Source organism: Phasianus colchicus, chromosome 9 (assembly GCF_987193195.1).
Source record: "Phasianus colchicus chromosome 9, bPhaCol1.hap1.1, whole genome shotgun sequence".
Classification (NCBI taxonomy): domain Eukaryota; kingdom Metazoa; phylum Chordata; class Aves; order Galliformes; family Phasianidae; genus Phasianus; species Phasianus colchicus.
The window spans coordinates 5,972,021-5,995,672 of NC_143444.1; the positions used below are offsets into that span (position 1 = coordinate 5,972,021).

General features: G+C 52.1%; 2 protein-coding genes across 3 annotated transcripts in view; both read right to left on the minus strand.

Annotated features, from left to right (window-relative positions):
- Positions 1-1,041: 1,041 nt before the first annotated feature.
- Positions 1,042-14,042, minus strand: LAMC2 (laminin subunit gamma 2). Of its 2 annotated transcripts, XM_090145933.1 has the most exons (23): positions 13,909-14,042; positions 10,684-10,872; positions 9,868-9,997; positions 9,594-9,689; positions 9,372-9,508; positions 9,159-9,281; positions 8,677-8,866; positions 8,250-8,362; positions 7,757-7,975; positions 7,225-7,401; positions 6,492-6,725; positions 5,903-6,039; positions 5,599-5,752; positions 5,127-5,332; positions 4,870-4,949; positions 4,290-4,427; positions 4,013-4,157; positions 3,667-3,816; positions 3,213-3,327; positions 2,609-2,808; positions 2,126-2,284; positions 1,942-2,041; positions 1,042-1,758 (listed from the first exon to the last, which is right to left on the minus strand). In XM_090145933.1, the coding sequence occupies exons 1-23, from the start codon at positions 13,979-13,981 to the stop codon at positions 1,508-1,510; spliced, it is 3,516 nt and encodes a 1,171-aa protein (XP_090002059.1). In that variant the 5' UTR covers positions 13,982-14,042; the 3' UTR covers positions 1,042-1,507. The 2 variants fall into 2 exon arrangements, with proteins under 2 accessions (XP_090002059.1, XP_090002058.1); XM_090145932.1 differs by having other exon boundaries at positions 4,870-5,332.
- A 6,986-nt stretch (positions 14,043-21,028) lies between these two features.
- LAMC1 (laminin subunit gamma 1) overlaps positions 21,029-23,652 on the minus strand; it is a 49,334-nt gene continuing 46,710 nt past the window's right edge. The window contains exons 24-28 of the mRNA XM_031595527.2: positions 23,384-23,498; positions 22,637-22,836; positions 22,356-22,514; positions 21,840-21,939; positions 21,029-21,473 (exon numbers count right to left, since the gene is read on the minus strand). Of these exons, the coding sequence (XP_031451387.2) occupies positions 21,217-21,473; positions 21,840-21,939; positions 22,356-22,514; positions 22,637-22,836; positions 23,384-23,498 (831 nt within the window). The 3' untranslated portion in view covers positions 21,029-21,216. The remainder of the gene's footprint in view (positions 21,474-21,839; positions 21,940-22,355; positions 22,515-22,636; positions 22,837-23,383; positions 23,499-23,652) is intronic.

The window sequence follows — 23,652 nt, forward strand, 5'->3', positions numbered from 1 at the left end:
GTCATTGACAAAAGAAAAAAAACTTTATCAGCAAAATGTTTAAATTATGTAATAAACAAAACAAAAGGAAAAAAAAACCAAGATGCTACTGGTGTCATCTTTCCCTGCTGCTGTGCCATTTCAAACCCAAACCAGCTCCAGATGGAGTCAGCCTGAGGAGCACAAGCTGCTGGGAGAACTCATGGCCAGGCTTGCCCAAAACACAGCGCTGGAATTGAACCAGCAGGCAAGAGCTTACCAAAAGCATTCAGTATTTATTGGCCTCCTCCCTTCCAAAAACCCAACTCACAGAGGAATAATGTCAGATCCGTAACACCTGTCCTATGGTGTATGGGGAGAGAAGGAAAACATGCCAGAGGTAAGAGCATATCTCACTTAAATACAAATATAACACAGACAGTTACTCAGTAAACCCTCAACCAAGCAATAGCGTGGGCACTGCTTTACCAGAGAAGCAGTGCTAACAAGATTTGGTGTTCAGTCCTCAGATCATTCCTGCTCAGCACCCACTTCATGCTGGTCAGGGCACTTCAGCAGGGCTGGTTTTCAGCATCAGAGAGCTCTGGGCTTCCTTTTGCCCCTGAAAAAGCATCAGAAGAAAACTGGAAATGGTGTCAAACTGAAGGTAAATCCACAGGAAAGCAGCGGGTGGGTGTAGGGAGAACCATTGTCTTCAGTTCTTCCAGGCTGTGCAGAAAAATCTTGTGCACAATGACTCACATCTAGCTTTGGGAACATCCAGCACCATACATGTAGGATTGGAGGGAATGGGCAGCACCAAAACAGAGGTGGAGAAACATTTGAGACATTTTCAGTATCCTTCACCAGGTCCAATTAGGATGCTGGCACTGCAGCAAGGGTGGGAATGGGCTCCCAGATGCCAATGCTTGGCTGCAGTCCCCCAGAGTAAGCTCCTGTGCCTGAGATGAGAGACATGGGATCCCAAATGCTTGCACAGAGCAAATATGACCTTGCTCTCCCTGAGCTCTGGGACACCCAGGAAGCTGCCAGGAGCCAAAGCAACCAGTCTTGGAAGAAAAGGTTGTGTCTGTGTGAGAGAGAGGATGCTAGGGAAACCTGTGTTCGCCCAGAAAGAGCTTTGATGGGAAAAACATCCCTTCAGGGCTGGGCAAAATAGAAACCACCCGCCTGAGGAGCCTGGTGGAACACCTGCAGCTTTATGAAAAGGGTCATCAGCGGCACCTGCTGCTGCTGAACCCCTAAGCCACATCCAAAATGGCACCAGCAAACCCCAGCCCACAGGTGGGCATCTCCTTCCTCCTGAAATTGAGGGACGGATCGTTTTGAAAATCAGAGACTCTCCAGGTCCAGTGTGATGTGAACTTCAGCTACAACACTCGTGAACTGCAGGCACTACCCTGAGCCTTGGGGGTAAAGATAAGTCCGACAGAACCAAGCTCAGCTTCTCCTGCCAGGTTTTGTGGGAGCAGAGAGGCCTGGCTCTCCTGTTGTGAGCTGACATGGGCTGCAGCCTCTCAGTGCTGCCTCAGGGTAACTCAATGGCTTTTGTGTTGTAGCAGCCAGGAGGAAGGCTCCTCTGGATATCCTCCAGGTTCCTAATGTCTGCCAGGATCTCATCGATGCTGCTGTCCAGTTTCTGTACCCGGACCTTCTGTAGAGTGGCTCTCTGCTCAAGTTCTGACATGTGTTCCTTCAGCTGGTTGGTTTTGGTTTTGGCTTTGCTGAAATTCAGTTCGAGCTGTTTCAGACCCTCTTCATCCACAGCACCAGGCTGGTCTGTAGCACAGGAGGAAAACAAGGAAGAGAGAACCCATGAATGGAGCCTGAAAACTAAATCTTCCCAGCTACTTCAGCTCCATCTACAGGTGTCATCTTCCCAAGAAATGCTCAGTACCCCCACCCAGAGCCCAGCAGTACCCAGATTTCAGCTGCAAACCACAGCAACATGATGAAACCTACTCATCAGACGCAGCAGCTCCTCCAGGACACCCAGTGTCTCCTGCACTGCCACCCCAGCCTGGCCAGCCTTGGTATGGACATCTTGAGCTTCCTTAGTAGTCTGGGGAAAGATGGAAGCTGTAAGGCAAACTTTTGCCCAAAAGTCAACAGAGAAGCATGCACAATGTGGGAGCCAGGGACCCACCTCCTGTATCATGACAGCATCTGCCTCAGCTTCTGAAACCTTGCTCTGGAATTCTCCATCCACTTCTTTGGCTTCATGCTGTAGAGCTGCCACTGCCTTCTCCAGTGCAAGGACCCCGTCAGCTGTCTTGTTGGCCTCCAACCTCAGCCGTGTGATCTCCTGGGGGAGGCAAAGGCACGATGCTCAGGGGCAGAGCAGTCACCCTGGGTGCACTGGGACACGGAGCTGTTGGGACCTGGCTCCTTCCACAGACCTGGGACCACCATAAGGTGGCTAAAGCGACTTTCCACAGAGATCCCCATTGGATAAACCTGTCTGCAGAGATCCCCACGCACTCACTCTTTTAGAATCACCTCAAGTATCTCTACACACTCCTATATAGGCAAGTCGACGCAGAAGTCAATGCAACCGGTGCACTGCAAAGATGGTTGGAGTCACAGCCACCTGCTCCTCCATGGCACAGCCATCAGAGCCTGTCCTCACCTTCTGGATCCCAAAGGTGATCTCCTTCGCTTCCCCTGCGGTGCTGCTGGCTGCCTTGGATTCAGCAGCAGCATTGCCCAGGATGGCTTCAGCTCTGTCAGTCTTCTCCTTGGCGCTTGCCACCATGCTGCTGATAACTGGGAGCCTCCTCATTGCATCCTCAGCTTCCCTTCTCTTGTCATCTGCCTGCAGGTTAAACCCTGAAAGAAACACATAAGAAAATGGAGCATTACATTGTGAGAACTCACAAGGCATGGAGAAGGAAGAGCTCTCCTATAGGCCTGGCTTGGTTTAGACAGCTTCCAGAAAGCCTGGCAACAATGGGGATAGGACAGGAAGGAAAGGAAGTGAGCAGTTGCCAGGTAGGACTTGCTATGAGTGTTTTCTCCTTCTCGTAGGAGCTGCTGGACTGGCTGGGGCACTGAGATGGCCACTGGATCCTGAGGACACATTTCCCCACAGTAGATCCAACCCAAAGCAGCGCGTGATGCTCCCACCTTGCTTTGGAGTGCACTTCTGGCAGAGACCATGAGCATCCTGCCCAGCATGCTCCACTGCAACATGAAACTTGGGTGCAATGGATGGGTCAGAAGGAAAAAATTACCACGCAGGCTCTTCAGGATTTGTTCCACTTCATAAAAGGTGGCATTGCCAGCACTCACAGCCTGCAGGGCTGCGCTCCTGGCAAGGTTGGCTCGGGACAGCAGCTGAGTCAGCACCTGTGACAGACCAAGAGGACACAGTGAGGTGAAGGACACGCCAGAAGAGCATCCCAGAACGGTCACAAGAACCACAACAGCCATCTGCAGGGAGCTGTGCTGAGAGGGAAGAGACACAAGCCTGTTCCCACATGCCTGCTGTCACCCCTGAATCCAGGTGAGTGCAGTCTGATCCATCAGCAGAGACTTTTGTGAGTGCTCCTCAAATGGTTCAAGCTGCTGTGAGCCATCCTAGCTCATAAATGTCCTGGGGCACATCATTAACCTGCCTCACATGTAGGAGGTGTGCTAGTGGGAGCCTGCAGCTCCGTGTACATGGGGTATCAGCCCAAGTCTTACCGCTCTCTCGCCTTCTCCTCTCTGCAAGAGCTTCTTGATTTCCTCCTCCCAACGGCCCATGCGGCTCTGCAGCTGCCTGTACTGTGCCATGTATGTGTCCACCTTGCTCAAAAGAGTAGCTGCATCCTGCTTCAATTGGGCTGCCTCCCCCTGAAACACAAAGAGGGGGTCACTGCTTCAGAGGCCCAGTGTCACCCTACTGCTCACAGGCAAGTGAGGAATGGGATGACAAGTGCCTGCCCAGCTGGAGTGGGGCCCTGTAGAGGGCTGAGCTGTGGAAAGGGCAGGAGAGAGGGCACAGTGAATGAAAGGGGATGTCCTGGTCCCACAGGGACAAAGCTCTCACCTCAAAGGACCCAAAACTGGTCTTTGTCAGGCGGGACAGAGAGCTGAGGAGCATCAGGCTGCTCTGATAAGCCTTGTCTGCCTCAGTGGCTACCCTGTTGGCATCAGCCTCCAGGCCTCCAGCCAGCGACTTCAGCTCCTCATACCTGTGCAGACAGAAGAGTGAACCCAAGGGCAAACCCAAATCCTGCATCCAATGTTTCTGAAATGTAGCCAGGGATGCAGGGAATGGGGCATGGAAACAGGCCTCCACCCCACACCCTTCTCCCTGCACTTACTTCCTGAGCAGCCCTTGCAGGGAGCCTGGCACCTCTGCCTCCCCGCTCACCGCTGCCTGCAGCAGCTCCAGTGCCTGCTGTGAGTCGTCCTGCGCTCCCTTTGCCGCCTGCTCAATGATGTTGGCTGCCTGCATGTGGCTGAAAGGCACAGGGGGGGTCTTTGTCATAAGGGCTGCACGCTCAAGTTCCCTCCTTCAACCTCCTTTGTGGTTTTATCCAGCAGTGCCAGATCAGGTTCTTGCAGACAATGTGATATATGTGAGAATGGGTACCCACACCTTGGGCTCATCTGCCTTTCTTGCCCCTCCTGCATCTCCCCAGGATAGGGGAGCACAGGGGAAGAGGCTGATGCTGCCTGTTCCAACTGCATGCCCACAGGCCAAACTCTGGCCAGGAAGATGCTTCCAAAACACCCTACCCAGCACCACTCCCAAAGCAAGCAGAGCACAGCAAAGGCAACTCTGCAGACACTTCTGCCCCTTCTTCGGGACTTGTGCAGAGCTCATGGAGCTGTAGCATCATGTAAGGCCACTGAATAGGGAGCTCCTGGCCCCCTGCCCTCACCCACGGAGTGGCTCACCTGTTGGCTAGACTCAGAGCCTCCTGGGCCAGGAGCAAGATCTTGTTTGAGCCTCCAGGAAAGTGTGTAACTGGGATAACCTGGGGGGGAGAGAGAGGTGTGAATGCTCTTCCCTGTGTCCTTGCTTCCGATTTGGCAAGGAAATTAGTAACTAAACCTCCAGAGCCACCCTGATCAGCAGCTCCCAGCTCCCCACAGAAATAGCCTGCCATGTTCAGGGTTTGAAGCATGGCACACACACACACACATTCCCTTACCGCTCGACTCAGAGAGGCTCCACTGCGGCTCAGGTCTAGCCTGGCTGTCTCCAGCAGCCTCTGGGTGTCCTGTACCTGCCTCTCATACTGCCTGCCCAGAGACATCAGCCTCTCCACTGCTGCCTTGGCGTCATCCAAGCCACTCTGGCAGGTAGACCCTTGTCCTTTCAGCCTGGTCACACGGCTTTCCAGGGATCTGTCGGAAGCTGGTGAGAAGGAAAGAGACACGCGATGGTGAAAAGAAACTCAAAGGCAGAGACAGCAAAACTGTACAGTGACACAGATTGCCCTTTTCCTTGGACTTTTGGTGGCCCCATGCCATGGACGTGCTTGGAGAAATACAGAAAACTACTCCAGACTGTCACCTTCTGCATGATGCCTCTGCACAAAGGACTAATGTCCTCTCCACCCAGAAGCAGATTCTCATCAGCTGCTTCCCCAGCCCTGCCTGATGGCAGCCATTACGTGGTACCTTGCAGACTGAGGGCTTCTCTGAGGATGGCCTGCAGTGTCTCCTCGGCCAGCTGCATCTTCCCCTCCAGCTCCTGGCTCACAGCCCCACCTCCAGCTTGCACCTCTGAGGAAAGCAGCTCCAGCTCCTGCAGCTGCTGCAGGTACAGGTCCACCTGCAACCACAGAAGATCAGGTCATCAGATGCTGGTTGACTGCCTATAAGATTCTCAAAAAATGGAGCATCAGCACAACTCTGCCTGAAGAGCAGGGACCCACAGCCCAACCCCTGAGAGGGACAAGCAGATGGACAGGTGGGTGCTCACCTGGGCTTTCACTTGGCTGTAGCAGGCTGGGCACTCACTCTGCTCGCAGTTGGGACCCCCAAAGCCAGGTTTGCAGATGCAGCTCCCATCATTCCGGCACGTCAGGGGCTCAACCCCTACTGAGTTGCAGCTGCAAGCTGCACAGCGAGAGGTCAGTGGCCAAGGACCCTCTCTCATTTGGTCTGTGCACATCTTTCCACCCGCTATCCTTCCTGATTCTCCCTAACCCTCTCCTCTGTATCTCATCTGCAGGTGTGTCTCCTCCCATGCTGGAGAGAGAGATCTGGCTGAGAAAAACCACTTGGCTTAGGAGAGTGTGCTGAACAAACACCACTCAGCACCTCCACCAGGGTTCTGGAGCAAACACTGAAAGCCACAAGGCCAAGTGCAAATACACCACATCCTCCCCTTTAAGCTCTCTTGCACTCCAGCATGGATTTCCTTACTCATCCCCAGTGCTGTTACTCAAACCGTGCCTACCACAGATGCTCCTGCTTGGCCCCAGGTTGCTGCTCTGTGGCTTGCTGACACCTCCTGCACCCTGTGGCCACCACAGCGCAGCCCCACACACCCATCCCTGCCCTCGTACCCCGGCACTTGTCAGCAGGGTTGGGGGCCAGGGGGTTCCCAAAGAAGCCATCCTTGCAGCGCTCGCAGTGGAAGCCGGCCGTGTTGTGGATGCATTTGAGGCACTCTCCCGTCCGGCGGTCGCAGTTCCCCACGGCGTTGGGCTCCACGTTGCCATTGCACTGGCACGGCTGGCATGGCTGGGAGGCTGCAGGATCTCCAAAATAGCCGTCAGCACAGAACTCACAGCTGGGCCCTGGAAGGGAGAGGGTCTTGGACCAATGCTGGCAGCACAGGGATGGGGACACGGCTGACACCAAGGCCCACACTTGAGCATCACACCTCTCACAGGATGCCTGTAGGCTTCCACACCCTGCACATCAAGCTCACAACAAAATGGGAACAGTGGCTTTCCTTAGGCAAGTTATGCTGTGCTGGGGCCTCTAAGTTCTGTTCTCCTCCTTCCCCATCAGCCCTTTCTCCATCAACTTAATCTGTTTGCACAACAGCCTTTCCAAAAGATTGTATGAGCAGATGTATGCATGCATTTCCAGGGCAGGGCATGCACATTTGCACAGCATGATGAGTCAGCAAAGCACTGAAACACCTGATTACAAGCAAGAGTACGCAGGTGAGGAAGCCTTGGGGAGAAGACACTGTCCCCCAGCTCCAAGCATCCCAGGCAGCAAGCACCCACATAAGGCACATTAAAACACCAGGGGATGGGCTAAAGGCAGAAATGATCTGAGCCTTACCTACAGCTCCAGGAGGGCAGTGGTCACAGACAACTTCCTGGCCTGGCAGGACTGAGCAGCTCTGGCCATGGCCACAAGGACATGCCCTGCAGCTGTGTGGGGGCCGGGGGTCTCGGTAGGAGCCGAATGGACAGCTGATGCTGTTCCCCACATTTTCATCTCCCGAGTAGCATTCACCTAAGGAAGGAGGGACAGGGCATGGGACAACCAGTTGGCCATCAGCCCAGCTGTCCCCTCTGTGGGACACCCTGCACGGCTCTGAAGACGAGCAACTCAGCCTCAGCTGCTCCCTTTGAATCGAAACACAGGAGGGGACATACAACATGCGAAGCCAAGGGGCTGAGGAGACTCCACTGAGGCTCCACCAAACCACATCACTGTTCAAGGCGAAAAGTGCACTGCTTTGAGTTCACACTGCAACACTGCAGGCTATTCTGACAAAATGGGCAGCAAAACATTTCCACATCACTCACTGATGTTTGTTCCAACCTCACACATCCAACAAGCTCAGAGAGGTCACGATTTTCCTTACCGGTATCCGGGTCACAGATCCCACCACCGTGGCAGTTGCAGGGCACGCAGATGCTGAACGGCCCCGTGTGAGGTGCATCCCTCCTGTAGCCAGCAGCACACTGCTCACAAAACTGCCCCTGGTAGCCATCGGGGCACTGGCACCGCTCCACCCAAGGCGCGAGGACGCCAGCAGCGGGCTGTGCCGACACCAGAGTGATGTTGTCGATGTAGCCAGTGCCTGGTGGGAGATGTGGCACATCACCACCAAGAGCCCAGCTGGGTCTGCAAGCCCTATATATCTACATGCTGATCTCTGCAAGGTCAACTACAATACACGTGAGCAGATGGACCTTGGCCAAGGTTTTGCTTCCCTCCGCCCGCTGCTGTTGGCATCTAGCTTAAAAAATTTGTGATTTAGCTCTGCCCACGTTACAACACTTTAAAATACCTTTTAGCACAGCTGTGTCCAGCAAGGAGAGCTGGGCTGTCCCCTCGCTATCCCCTTCACTTACTGTACTCCCCGAAGGTGGCTCGGATCCAGAGGGCTGTCAGGTTTCCCAGCAGCCTGCGGTATTCAAAGTAGTTCAGCCTGGGGCTCCACTTGCTGCTTGAGTGCTCATCCAACCTGCACGTGGGGCCATGTGGAAGCAGTGTTCAGGAACACGGGATGTCCCAGCTGCTCTCTCCCATCTCCCTCCCAAGTCCAAAGTGCGAGCACCCTCCTCCCATACAACTTGTACCAAGAACAGCACCCCTCCCAGTCCCAAAGCAGATCTTCTACAGTCCCTCTTACCCTCTCCTTATCTATAGGGAGTGAATCATACAAGCTGAACCCAGTCCAAACGGGGTGACTATTTGAGCCTGACCACCTCTGAGGGACCATCACTGAATCCACAAGCTTCCAAAGCCTTCCTTCCACAATCCCAAGCTCCCTGTCACCTGAAGGTGTAGGTCTGGCTGACACCACAGGGCAGGACCTTCCCAGAGGGCAAGAAGGGGGCAGTGACTCGGAGGCCCCCTCCTTCCAGGATCACATCATGCGGAGAAGGCAGCCGTCCCCCTCGGTCCAGGCGGTAATCGAAGGAGAGCGTCTGGCCATAGCTCAGCTGCTGGTTCCCAAGGAATTTGGCTGCATGGGGAAGCAGGGGAGAAGAGCAGAAGGAAGAAATTAAAGGCTTAAAGTCTTCATTTCCTCCTAAAGTCATGCTCCACAAGGTCAGACCAAGTATCACTGTGCTGGCTGCCATCGCTGCCATCTCTCAGGCTGTGGAAGCAGTGGGGTACGACCTCCCTTCCCCAGCATGGCCCTTCATTCTGCCCATTTCACACTTACCCCAGCCCCACAGACCCTTCAGTCACCCCATTCTCCCCAAACGAGCCCAGGCCTGGGCTCAGCTCCGTGCCATACTCCCCATGCCTACCGGGTGCCACGAAGTACAGTGCTTCCCATCTCCTTGCTGCTATGAACACATCCTGGTGGCGTGGAGACCATTGGAGTTCGGCTGCAGACCTATCCTCATGGACAGCTGTCCATCCTTCAGGACCTGGAGGGCAAACAAGGAGAAGGCACCCACAGTCAAATCCCTCCTGGTATGCCAGCCCTGAGGCTGTGGGGACATCCTGCTCAGCCTCACCTTGCTGGAAGTTGGAGGTGATCTTGTGGATGCTGTAATTCTCAGCACTGACACATGAGGACGAATGTCCATAGCAGAAGCACGGAGAGCACCCAGCTGGATTCCTGGCATCCAAGTTATAGAAGTTTTGTTTGCACCTGGAAAAGAAAGATGACATCATTTGCATGCATTTTCTCCTCTCATGCTCAGCCTGCTGTAGGGCACAAACCTCCAGACACCCACCTGTCGCACCGCTCGCCAGTGACACCGACCTTGCAGATGCAACGGCCCGAAACGCAGTCCTCTGTGCCAGCTGGGTCACAAGCACACAGCTGGCTCCTGCAATGGGGACAGTGGGGACACTAAAGGGACCTCCAGCCCAGCCAGAGGCTCACCGCCCCAGCACAATTGTCATATGAGACATCAGAGAATCTCCCAGCGGGATAATAGTGGGACAAAGTGAGCAGGAAGAGGATGCAGCAGTGATGCCCTAGTGCAGGACAGCCCTGGTACTTACTGCCCATATCCCTGGCACCCTGCCTCGGAGAGGGAGTGGAAGCCTGGCTGGCAGCGGTCGCACTTCTCGCCCATCACACCAGGCCTGCAGCTGCAGCGGCCATTGTTGTCACACTGTGTGCTGAGGGAGCCTGTGGGTGGTGGGACAGGGAGATCAGGGAGGTGCCACCATCTGCCTGGTGGGATGTCTTCTGGATTCTTTCTGCCTATCCGCAGAGTGAGGGCATTTTGCAGCACCTCCTGTCCCTGTGTGGGCTCCGAAATTACTCTTTCATTTTTACAGTGCAATTAAGGGACCTCACAAATCCTAGCAAACATGGCAACACACAGAATCCTTGGGACTGACTCATGAGGCCAGGAAAAGACTCCCTGTGCTTGGGCCTGGCCAGCACCTTCTGTGATAAGGACATGAGCAGTTCACTGTGGGGCCACTGGTTGTGGTCACCTGCCAAATTCAGGACAGAGAGGAGCAGGCTCCCTCCTGGACATGAAGAGATCTTGCTACAATACAGCTTGTTTGGGGAATTTGGGGGTTGTTTCTATTCTTTTCCTTCTCCCACCGTCCACAAGGTCCTCCAGGTCTGCAGAGCCCAGCTTTGCACAAGCGTGAGCTCATCTAATGGCATCGGGCATCACCAGAGGAACCTCTTGAGCACCATCCCAGTGGGTGTCACACCGCGCTGAGAAGAGCAAGGGGTTGGATCCAGAGAGGCAGCACAATTTGCTGACGGTGGATGGACCCCACCCCCTCATCCCTGATGGAAAACAAAGCCAAAACCCAACCATAAGCACATTGATCCCTGTGGGTGCCCCATACCCTGGGGGTGGCAGTGGCAGGGCAGGCAGCAGTCCCCATCCCGCTGGCGGTAGTATCCCTCCTTGCAGCGCTCACAGTGGGCACCCGCCGTGTTGCCCAGGCAGCCAAGGCAGCGATACCCATTGCCTGTCTCCATCAGGAGCTGCCAGTCGAAGACGCACTGCCTGGACATCCCGTTGCAGTCACAAGCTGGAGAAAAGAAAAGAGCAGCATCCGAAGAGGTTTAGAGGGATGAGTGTTGAATATGAAGCTCAACCATAACACAGAATTGTCCAGGCTGGAAAGACTGGTAAGATCATCCCAGTTCAACTGTCAGCTCATGCCTGTGACCACTCTAGGCCATGTCACCCACCCTTTTCTTGAACCAGAGATGGTGATCCCACCACATCCCTGGGCAGCCTGTGCCACTGCATCACCACTCCTTCTGAGAAGCTTTTCGTCATACCCAGCCTGAACCTCTCCTGACACAACTTGAGACCACCACCTCTCATCCTATCGCTGTTACCCAGGAGCAGAGGCCAAGTTCACCTCACCACGGCCTCCTTTCAGGCTGTTGCAGAGCAGTGAGGTCTCCCCTGAGTTCCTCTTCTCCACGCTGCCCCATCCCATTCCCTCAGCCACTCCCCATCACACTGTGCTCCAGACCCTGCACAGCTCCGTGCCATTCTCTGGGCACACTCATCTCCATGGCCTTGCCCAGGTCTTCTCATGAAACCAGCTCTCATCTACTTCCCAAGACCTCAGTTACCAGCACTAATTTAAGTGTGAGCTTTATCTCAGATGAGTTTTCCAGCTCCTCAGAATCACAAAAGAGAACAGATTACAGAATCATAGATTATCCTGTGTTGGAAGGGACCCATAAGGATCACCAAATCCAACTCCTGGCTCCACACAGGACCACCCAAAACTTAGACAGTATGTCTGAGAGCACATCCAGACATCTTTACTCTGACAAGCTGACCCATGACCACTGCCCTGGGGAACCTGTCCCAGTGCCCACCACCCTTTGGTGAAGAACCTTTTCCTAATATCCATCCTGATCCTCCCCTGTTGCAGCTCCATGCCATTCGCTCAGGCTCTATCACTGTCATCAGAGAGAGATCAATGTCTGCCTCTCCACCCCACATCAGTAGGAAGCCTCAGGTTGCCATGAGGTCTCCCCTCAGCCTCCTCTGAACAACCAAGGGACTTCAGCTGTTCCTCATGCATCTTCTACTCTAGATCCTTCAGTATCTTTGTAGCCCTCTTGGACACTCAGTTTTAAGTTCTTGTTCTGCTCCCAGCCACCCCAGCCCTGCCTGGAGGTGTTGCTCCCAAACCTGCTTCACTATTGCAACCCAGGAGCCTCCTCAGGACCCCAGGTGCAGTCCCAGACCTATAGTCATGGTTGAAGCCCAAGAGCAAGCATTCTCCCTCCCCAGGCTCCTGTGGCACAGCTGAGCCCTGGGGAACAGCCCTACAGCCCTGTTCTCCTCCGCTGGGGTTCCTGAGGCCATGCAGTGCCTCCTGGCTCCACGCTGCAGTGCTGCCAGCCGCCTCGCACGCCCATTAGTGCACACATACCAGACAGGCACATTCAGTGAGCAGCTGCTGACGAGAAGGAAGATGACCTCATGCACCAGCAAACAGGGATGGAGGTTTCCCAGCCCTGGCATGCTCAGCCCTTCAGTGGGACCAAGAGTGAGAAGAGCTTCCTTGGACACAACCAGCAACCAAATGGCACAGAGCACAGAAACAATCCACCACAGGAATGCAAAAACAACGTGAGGTTCTTTTTACTCAGTGCTTCCACTCCCCACCTTGTGCTCAGTGTCAGTCCCCTCCCCACCCCTCCATGCAGAGGCACCGATCCCCACCCACACCTCACCCGATGTGATCCGAGGGCTGGTGCCAAGCACAGCTCCCACATGGAACAAATGCCTGTTTTCAGGCCTTGCTCCAAGGCTGGAGCATGTTCAGAGCCAACTCCCAGCTTGGCACGGATTCCAGGTTCACTAACACAAAGCCATATGAGATACCGTTGCAGATCAGTGTCAGTGGTTCTGTTGCTGATCTCCTGGAAGCCTATGGGCTCCAGCAAGCAGCCAGGTGCCCCAAGGCCCCACCACCATCCGCTGACTCTCATGGTTGTGGTGAAGGGGCTGCTCTGGAGGGCAAAGGGCCACACTGGGATGTAAAAGGCCTGGGTCACGCACCCAACAGGACATCACTTCCAAAGCTTCCACCCATTGAGCACGATGATCAAGAGTTGGTTGCTGTGCTGGTGCAAATTCCAGCATCAGATTGGCTTTGAGAACAAGAACATAAAGTTCTGCTGGCTGCAGGGCACCCACTAGCCCAACCCATATGAGCCCATCCATGAGGAGCCCTTCTTCCATAAGCCTCTCCACATAGCAAAACCATTGCAGCAACAAAGCACAACCCCTGTGCTTTGCAGCCTTGGCCTTCCCAGCATGGCTCAGATGTCCCACAGCCAAGGGAGCCAGCAGAGGTGGGAAATAAAAACCTACATCAGGATTCTGAAATGCAATTATGGCTGCTGTAGTAATTACTCAATTAGCAGGAAAACCTAATCAGTCTGTCCTTTAAAAACCCGCTCATTCAGCACTTATTTTTCCTTATTTAAGCTTTCACCGCACTTAAATGAAAGCTGATACCAAAGGATCAGCTTCGAACCCAGCAAGCACGTTTCCAAGCAGCAGCAGCATGACAGACACAATAAACAATCCTGAAGTTGCTCAGCATTTATGAAATACACACGATTTGGATCTTTTGGACTCCATGCATCCCACAAGCCCCCAACTCGCACAGACACAAGCCCTGCATGTGCTGCTAAACACAGAGCCAGGTCCAGGATGTCCCCTGCTCCTCCTTGTGCACAGGGACACACTGCTTATCGGGCAGCAGACAAACAGGCAGCCCTTCCCCAGGCAGTCCTCCTGCTCACACCCACGTCCCACCCAGGCAGCCAGGCATTCTCCAGAAAGCAATAAAGAAATTACACCTAAACAAGTTATTTAAAGGAGACGCAGGTAAAAAAAAAAAACCAAACAACTGAGTGATTCCAGGAATCTAACTCCAGAGGAAACCTCACGAAAAACACCTACAGGTCCAGGTTCATCCCCAGCGATGGAGTGGGATCCAGCAGAAGAGCACCACTGGACCCAAATGGCTCCCCATTACCGGCGCCCTAAAGCTGAGCCCCCAACCTTCCCCAGCCCTCACCTTCTCCTCCTTTGGTGCTCAGGGCTGCAGGCAGCAGGGAAGCAGCCAGGGCAAGGAGCCAGAGCATGGCCATCGCTGCAGCCCCAGGGTGAGCGCTGGGCACACGGAGCCCCAGCTCCAGGCTGCTGCTCTTAGGCTTTGCTTTTCCTTTTTTATCGGCTGCTCCACCTGAGTCACTCCCAACAGGAAGAGCGCGTGTGCCCGGCTCTGACTCACCGTGAGCAAGGAGCGCCCAGCCTGGGGCAGCAGGCAGGCACACACGCGCCCGCTGCCTTTGGGCTTCGAGATGCAGCACCCTGAGGGCATCCCGATGGCATCGTCCTGGGGGAATAAAATGACTCCCAGTGAGGCTGCCCCTACAGCTGCCCATTGTCCAGCTCCATCCCATCCTTCCAGCTCCGTCCCAGCCATGCTGCTCCTTCCCCAGGTAGTTCAGCACACAAGGCTGGGGCTGCCCGGGCATGCACAGAGCAGAGCGCGATGGGATGAGATCACGGGAAGGCTGGGGAGGGGGGACAGGCACTGTCTGTGCAGTCTTCCTTGTTGTCCAAGCAGGAGTGAGGCTGAAGGCAAGTGAGGAGAGGAGACCAGCAGGATCTGTAGCCAGAGGGTGCTGAGGGTGCAAAAAGCCCCTGAGGCCAACTTGGATATGTGCTAAGAGAAGAGATCTATCAGGATTTACAAGCACCAGGTTCAGGAAAACCCCAGCTCTAGAGATGGGATGGAGGCTGGGAATTACCAAGGTCTGTTATCTATATGTATCTGCTTTTACTCATGAGATAGAACATGAGGTTGTATGGGCCCTTGGCCTGTCCCATTTCAGTAGGGTTTATGCTAGAAAAGGATGAGGAATGGATGCTCCAGAGCCCTGCAGCATTTTTGTCTCAAGGAAAGCCACGGTGCTACATGAAACACGAGGGATGGTCCCACCTCACTCCTCTCTTGCACCTCGAGAAGACAAAACCCTGTTTGCAGAGAAGAGGGGGCAGGAGGACGTGGTAGTAGGGACACATTGTGGCCCATGGGAAGCCTGCACAGGAACAGTTTGGTAAGAACATCATCCCTATTCTTATCTAAACCCTTGAGCCCCTTTTCATCGTATTTTCTCCCTCTGTTCCTGTGGGGAGGACAACGAGAGAGCAGTGTGGTAGAGCTGAGTTAGCCACCAGTGTGAAACCACCCCCCTTGGTCCTCCCTGCCCTGCCCACAGCCAAACATTAGGATAAATAGGATAAATGGGATAATGGGATAAATGGGATGATGGCACATGTGCTGCATCTGAGAACCTCTCCTACTTATCACCTTGGTCTGACTGCAGTGGTCCACAGACACCAACACCATCACATGAAGAAGTCCAACAAGCTCACCCCCAGCCCAATGCCCTGTTTACCTTTCCACAGTAAGGACTGAAACTCAGCCCAAACTATGCTGATTCACTTCTCATTCCAGAGCAAACAGATCTGGGGTTCATAACATTTAAGTTTCCTTTCTCTTCTACAGTGCTCCACAGCCTCCATCCACATGCTCACATAGCCAGCAATGACTCAGGGCTTCCCCAGGTGCCTCCTCACACCGCGCTGATCTCATGGGTGCAACCAGCCTGAAGTCACCAAATTTTTGTGACTTCCTCTGCTAATGTACCTGCCTCCGCAGACTGATTCAACTCTCTTCTACAAACAGGCTGCTCCTTTTTAATCCCATATACTGGGTCTTAATATAGTTCACAACAAGGAAGTCAGCTTCACAAATGTGCTGGTGGCATGTTGACTTTTGGCATTGAGACTGTCTTATCTGATTCTTCTGTTGTTTTTTGAGGAGCAAAACAAAAACACAGTGCTGCCATCAATTTGGCAGAGTCCTTTTGGGTTTGTTAATCCTTTTAGTGGAATGCACTGAGTCTGTTCTCCTCCAAAACCCAAATTCTTGGCCGAGTTCTCCCTTAGAAAACCTCTCTCACCAGCAGGAAGCTTCCCCCAGGACTCACAATTTCCCCTTATCCATCTCCTCCACATCACTCCTCCTGTCTCGCCGTTATCACCCCGCCTCTGACTTCACCTCTACAAACAAGCACTGACACAGCTCTCTCCCCAGTCATTTCTGCATATTTGCTTGGGTTACGTTCACCTTGCCATCCTCCACCATTATCCTACCTCTGAAAACAGCATCAGTATGTGCACAGTGCCATCCAAAGTGCATTTCTGAGGACCTTGCTTTTCAAAGCACGGCAGACTCAGAGCAAACTGATGCCTGCCACTTTCTCCTGAAGAAATGTTGCCCTTCATCACCCATGGCAGCACTGTTTGGAGAAGGACTCATGCAAACACGGTTGGCTGAAATAACATTTTTGAGAGTAAAAGCAAAGTAAGCAGCAGCAGGCATTTGGAGGCATAAAAGAGTGGTAATCAGCAGATATTGTAGCAGAACAGCATTACCTCATTGGAGAAGCTGGGCTTGCCCTTCCCTTTCCCCCTCAACATCAGGAGAGTCCTTCTGAAGCTGTCCTACACTCATTCCCTGTAACAGGGCTAAGGAAGCTAACATTACTGCTGCAGGGAACCATAGCAAAATGAAGCACTCCAAAGATACATCGAATCCACAGAACACCCTGAATTGTGCTGATTCTCACAGGTTCTAGACACATGAAAACTACAGTCATACTGGTGTGACCCCAGCAGCAAGCCCCTGAGGGCTGCTCCTTCAGGAGCTGTGAAGACGTGGCTTACCTTCAGATGTTTGCTTGCTTGTTTTCCTTCCAGATGTCACTGCACCATGAGCACGTGTCCACCTATATCTCTACCCATCACCAGCATCTTCCATCTCATGGAGCTTTCTTCTGGCCTCACGGCAGCACTTGATCCTTCCATTTGTGCCTTTCTTGGTATGGAAGGCTCAGTGACAGAGCCCAGCAGGCTCCTAAATGCATGGACTGCTGGTAAAGCATGGACTTCAGTCTCTGGCTTGCTAGGCAGGTGCCTTTGCTAAGGGCCTCGCTGTGCTCTCATGGAGGAATTTCCATGGTACGGTGTTATTCTGCAGCAAGTCAGGCATTTACCCTGAAAATGAGCTATTTTATAAGCCAGTACCTAAAGCAGAACTCCAACATTATCGGTTAATCCTCTAAACCCCTTGCTCAGTGAAATGCATGCTTCGTTCAGGAGGCATCTTTGGGCACTTGCAGGGCTTTTCTGGACATTCCTGGCCTATTTGGACCCACAGCCAGGCCACACAGAGCAGCAGGGAGCTGTAGGATTAGGGCAGGGGCACGGCGAGCCCCCCGGCCTGGCTGTGCTCAGCATGCCAGCTGCTCTGTAGGACAGCAACGAGCGCCCCAACAGCGGCACTCACCGCTCCCACTCGTTCCTGAAGCCAACAAGGCATCAAAATATTGCAGATAATGCTTCCGTTAGCTCAGGGAAGCCAAATCCCCCCCCAAGGTTACAGGGCTGGCTGAGAGGAAGGGCGCCCGGCGGTGACGCGTCCTGCACTGATGACAGCCGCAGGGCCGCCCGGCTCCTCGCCTCAGGGCTGTGGCAATGAGCAAGCAGGGCAGGGCCGTGGCAGCAGGGCAAGGAAACGGCAGCATGCCAGGCATCGCCTTGCCCTGCCTTAAGGAGACACGGACGGACAGACGGACACGTGGCAGGTGGGGAGATAAGGGGTGCCGGCATTTCCCAGGAAGGCCCCTCCTCAGGAAGGCCTCTGGGCACTGGGACTCAGAGAAGGAAAGCCAGCAGAGCACAGCTCAGGTCTCTCCTGATTAGGACCTCAGTGCTGAACCCAGCCCACACTGAGCAGAAATCCTCAGATTCTCGAGGTAAAACATCAGTACTGGCTATTCCCCCTTCCCCAGGGAGAAAGCCCTTTGTTAACTCTTCTGGATGGACCAGAGCATTCACTTCACACACCTCTGTAGCTCAGCAACACATTGAACCTGGCAAACCCACCAGTGAGTAGGACCCCCAGGTGCCCACCTTCCTTCAATTGACTATCATGACAACCAGGGTGCTCAGCATCATCTCCCGCACTGGAAATAGCACCTCATGTTGGAGATACCACCCAGGGACAGCTGGAAGCATCCTCAGGTTTCACCCCCATGCAGTACAATGGGCACTGCCAACCTGTTGCTCAGAGCCTTGGCCACAATGGAGCAGAGAAGAATCTCCAGTTATAGGTTTTTAAGCTATTGTATCTATCTCACATATTTTATATATACATACACACACATAACTTCAACAGTGAGGTGTAAAACCCAAAATGCAGTAATACTGCATCCGGAGTGGGAATCCATCAGCAGCAACTGCAGTTTCAGAACAAAGCTGCAACCTGAAAATGGTGGAGGGGGGGAAGAACAACTTAACAATAGAGAAGGGATTAAGTATAATGCAAGTTAATGAGTCGTGTGTGCATTTTCCTCTGCTGAGAAAAATAAAAGAAACCCAAATGTAGACTGGTTGGATTTCAAAGCTGGGCTGTCTGCTATCACAGTAATCTGTCCTGACATTCAGAACAGAATTTGAGAATAAAATTTCTCTGCTTTTGCAAATAGGACCGGTGAACAACAGAGAGCTCTTGGCAGTTCCAGTGAAAGGAATGTCAGGCCCTTTATTTTGGCTCTGTTTTCCTCCTGGAGGCAATCCTTCCACCCCAGCAGCCCCTCTTCAGCTGGGAGGGACAGGACTGCTCCCCTACAACACAAGGAAGCACCAACTCCCACCTTCCTGTGCTCCTGAGGGCAGCTCAGCACCACCAGCATCGCACCAACAGCTCACACACATTTCTTTCAGGCTGGAAGAATCGCAGCTCAGAACTCCTTGCAGCCATAGCAATCCAACACTGGACATCACTAAATGACAAGCAAACCCTGGCATGGAGACCAAACCCCACCAGAAAAAAAAAAAGAAAAAAAAAGCAATACTTGAAAGAATCCCAAGGTATAAGGGGTTACAAATATTCAGACTTTATTATAAATAAGAAATACTGTTTTATACATAAAAACTGCAAGTGTTGCATTTTGTTCACCGCCCCAGACAGCGAGACCACAGATTAAGGCAAAAAGCTGAAGTGAAGGCACGTACTGTGGGGCCACAGTCAGGAATGGAGTGATGAGGGACCGACACGCGCTGCCATCCAGCACTCCTCCAGCAGCCATCTCATCATCACATCACGTACAGAAATAACTGGACTTATACAATGAATAATGGCTGTAATGCAGTAGTGATTAAGAGATCGCTTATAAAGACTTTTTTTTTTTTTAATTATTTAAAAATAGAATTCTGTTAAAAACAGCTTAACGACGACGACGACAAAAATTAAAAATAATAAAATTAAAAAAAAAAAAAAAGAGAGAGAGAAAGCAGGAAACCTTAGGCCTGAGGTCAGCCAGGGCATGCGTGCATCTTCGCATCTGCTCTTCTCACAGCCTTGGCAGAGAGGTGACGTGGTTAGAGACAGCCATCTGACCAGAGCAGCCAGCCAGGAACACGGAGGGATGGTGAGCACTAGGGAGCCCTCCTCCAGGGACCAGCTATTGTTCACAGGTGGGGAAACCCCAAGGCAGTATTTGGTAAATGGCAAGAAACCCTAAGAAGATGGGTATGGGAGATGCGGGGCTTGCTGGAATCATCCTGCCCAGCAGCACCGGGCAAGGTGTGCTCCCTGCACAGTGGTTATTGCTGATTTCACACGATGCAGATGCTGAGAACACGTGGGGGACAAATGGGAAGCTGGGCAGAGGAAGAACCGGGTGCTGCAGGGGCAATGGGGCAGGAGCAGTGCAGTGCACGTGCTGCGATGGTTACGGGGGAAAGCATGGAGAAGAGGCCAGGCTGTGCCACTCTGGAAATATGGCTGAGGATATTTACACATGCACACACACACACGCACGAGAGACTTCCTCACACTGTAATCATGATTTTAAAAAAAAAAAAAAAAAAAGGAAAAATATATATATCACATTAACACAAAAAATATAAATTTGAAATAATTAATAGCACCAGTGTGTGTCAGATAATAATTTCTTCCCCGCTACGCAAACGTACAAAGTTGCATAGTGTTTAAGGATAGATATATGCTTGATCTGAAGGAAGAGAGAGGGGATGCTGGGCCAGAGCCCAAGAGAGAGCTGCAGAGGGTGCTCTGGGCTGGGAGCAGACCTGGGGAGCACCGCAAGGAACCTGAACACTGCTCTTTCAGCTGGATTAAAAAATAGAAGACAAAAGGTGAGAACAACACCAGGAAGTGTAAAAATGCCACCTGCCTCCTCCAGGAAGAAAATGGGGAGAAAGATCCTCTTATTGACATCTTCAACATCTCTCTGTTCCCCACCTGAAGTCATTCAGGTTGACGTCAGCCCAGCCGTCAGAGCCCTCTGGATGGCAGCTCTCCTCTTCAGCAAGATTTCTGCTGCTTGAACAGGTCAATGTGCCACCTGGACATCTGTAGCCTCAAACAAAGATCCTCTGACGCTGATAGCAACACCTCCAGATGGGAACTCAGCTCATCACTTCCAGACTTCCCAGTCTGGGCCACCCAACAGGCAGCTGCCTGCAGACTGCATGCACAACTTCTGCTCCACCAGCCAGCGGTGCTGGCGAGACCTACTGCTCCCCTGCTTCCCAAAAAAGCTCCTCTCGGAGGCTGCGTTTTTCTCAGAGCGATGCATCATCACAGAAAGCATTTCAGAAAGAGGCTTAGGACAGTTTGTAAAAGGCTACCAATGTTTCCGATTGGCCACTAGTTCACGTCACAAAACAAGACAAAAAATTCACAGGGTTAGAAGTTGGGAACAGGGATCTGAATGAGTGCAGCTATACTGGCCATTACAGTAATGATTTGGTAGCCAACCCCCTTCCTTCATGGAGACAGAGTTCCAGATCAAGGATTTTACAGTCAAGGGGAGAAGTGAGGAGAGAAAGCAGAGTTAGTTTTGCCTTGCTGTACACAGCTCACATGGTTATTGCTGAACAGTATAAAGAGTCCAGAGCATCTCTCATCCTTGTGCTAATCAAAGGAAAACTGTGTCTGAGAAAGGGGCAAAGGCAGAGTGCTCAGGAAGACAATTTATATTAAAAAAACCCTTTGATGCCCGAAGACGGATATTTAATTTGCTTCTCTTAAAAAAAAAAAAAAAAAAAAAAAGAAGAAGAAGAAAAAAATCCTTTTCAACTTATCCTGATTTGAAAAGAGAACAGCGGCTGCAAGCAGCAAAGAGATGGGGATTGGAAGAAGGTAACGTGTGTTAAGGCACTCCATAGCCAAACAATTGCTCCACCGATCAGCGGGGGAATACCCTCCACCCCCAGCACACCCTTAGGGTTTCTCAATGGACGGGGTGTTAAAACAGCCAGATGGCAAGGTCTTCCTGATGTCCTCCAGGTTGCTAATGTCTTTCAGGATTTCCTCAATGTCCCTGTTGTAGGACTGTATCGCATCATCTTGCTTCCTGGCTTCTCTCTCAAGGAAAGCCACCTTCTGGTCCAGGTCGCTATCTTTCATCTGGTCTTTGGCACTGTTCAGGGTACCCTCAATCTCATTCAGTTTGTTCAAGTCCACTGTCTCCAGTTGGCCTGAAAAGTCAAAAGGGAACACTGAGGACCATTAAAAAGCCTTTGAAGCTTCCAGGTGGTTACAGAGCAGATCCCATGTTCTGGCTGAGCAAAGCAAGATCTGCATCAGGCCACCTTTGTGTAAGAAACAAGAACAACTGAAGGGGCTCCACCTCACCAGCAGTCCTTAGCTTGCAGGGAAGTGGTACAGAACACTGCACAAAGAGCCTCTGAGCTACTCCACTAAAAAAAAGAACACTTGCCAAAACCACGTTAATTTAATTTCTAAGAAAACAAAATGGACCTGTTTGATTCCCAGCACAGCACCACATCATGCTGGCTGCCAGCACTTCTCTGTTAGGAGACAAGAAAAAAGGACAGCCTTACCTAGTTGGTCTAAAAGGTCATTAATGACTGCAAGCAAGCTGTTCACAGAGTTTTTCGCTTTTCTTGCATTGTCTTCTGCCTCCTGGGCTGCCTGTGAGGCCTGCAGGATAAAAGCCATGAGAACATTGTAAGCTATGTAGGGTTTAATGAAACCACTGTCTCTTCTTTTCATGCATCTGCCCAAGCAGTTGCGTGCATCCCTGCCTTCCCTCTCCATGATGATCTCTGAGCAGAGATACCTGTCACAGCACTGGAAAAGATGGCCTGCAAATATTCCATTTCCTGCAGGAGAGAGTGTGGAACCCCAAAAACTGTTTTACAGGAAAAGTCACACCAGAGTCAGGACTGTTAAGAAAACCAGCTCTCCAAGTCCAGCAGTGAACCTATGTTAACTTTTGCAATTAAAACTTGGAAGATGGAGCAAACCCAGTGTGGCCATTGCAGCAGCAAAGAGGGAGGAAACCTTCCAGAGGCAGGAGAAGTCACCTCTTTGCCACCATTGTCAGCATTACTCACCATGCCTGCCATCATCATATCCTGATCAGCATCATCTTGTTTACGCTTCAGCTCTTTTTCTGCCTCCTGGAGTTGCTTCATCATGTCATCCACCTCTTTGGCCAGACCCGTCACATCAGAGAAGGTCTTGTCTGCTTCTGCTCTGGTAGCAGCAGCACTCTACAGCCAGCATGGGGAGAAGGATGAGAAGAGCTGGAGAAGGTGCAGAACTTAGCAGAACAGAGCTTATGTGCTGCTGAGGTGGCTCTGGAGGGCTGGCTCCAGAACTGCAGGGCACTCACCTTCTGAACAGCGCTGGCAATTTTCTCGGCATCATCTGCTCTAGTTTTGGCTTCACGGGCATCAGCAGCAGCATTGCCAAGAGCCAGCTCTGCCTGGCGGGTCTTGTTGTTGGCTTCAGCAATGGTCTGGGTAATGGCAGGAATCTTCTTTAGAGCCTCCTCGGCTGCTGTCTTGTTGTCGTTCACCCGCTTATCGAAATCTGAGACACGGCAAAATAGGTTCTCACCATCTACTCTGGAAGAGCCTTGTGACACTTCTCTGACTGTACTGCCCTGCCTTTGCCTCCTTGAAATTTGGGGGAAGAACAGCCCAGCTAGCTCCCAAGCAGCAGAAGAGAGCAAGATGCCCTCCCAACCCCTTCAAAACTCCGTCCACATGATGTCATATGTCATGGAATATCCCTTTGGCCAGCATAAGTCAGCTGTTCTCACTCTGTTTCCTACCAGCTCCCTATGCCCTTTGCTACAAATGGACTTGGCTCTGTACAGCACTAATTAACAGCAACTATAATCAGTGTGTAATCAATCAGCTTTGTTTTTCTCCTAAAACTGAAGCATAGCATCCTACCAGAAACTGAAGAAAAGAATTCCAACCTAGCTGAAACTAAACCACAGTTCTTCCTTTAAAAAAGCCAAAAGAATCCTCCAACACAAGTACTGGCAGCAGCACGAGCCATTTAACCAAGATGCCCTCCTGCAGAGTGATCTGACGGGAGCTGCAGGGTTCCCCACACGAGTTCTCTTTACCTTTCAGGTTGCTGAGAATGGTATTGGCCTCCTGCAGTGTGCCATTGCCCTTCCGAGCAGCTTCCTCAGCCAGGGCTTTTGCTGCATCTGCTCGAGCTAGGAGCTGGTCTGCAGTCTACAGAGACATGACACCTATCAGCATCCTCTTATTCTTTGATGGATAATGCAGGCCTATCATAAAGCATCACCCCACAAGAAACACCAATGCAAATATAGAACAGCATTTGTCCCAGTGTGAGTGGCAATACGTGCTACGAAACCACATAAAT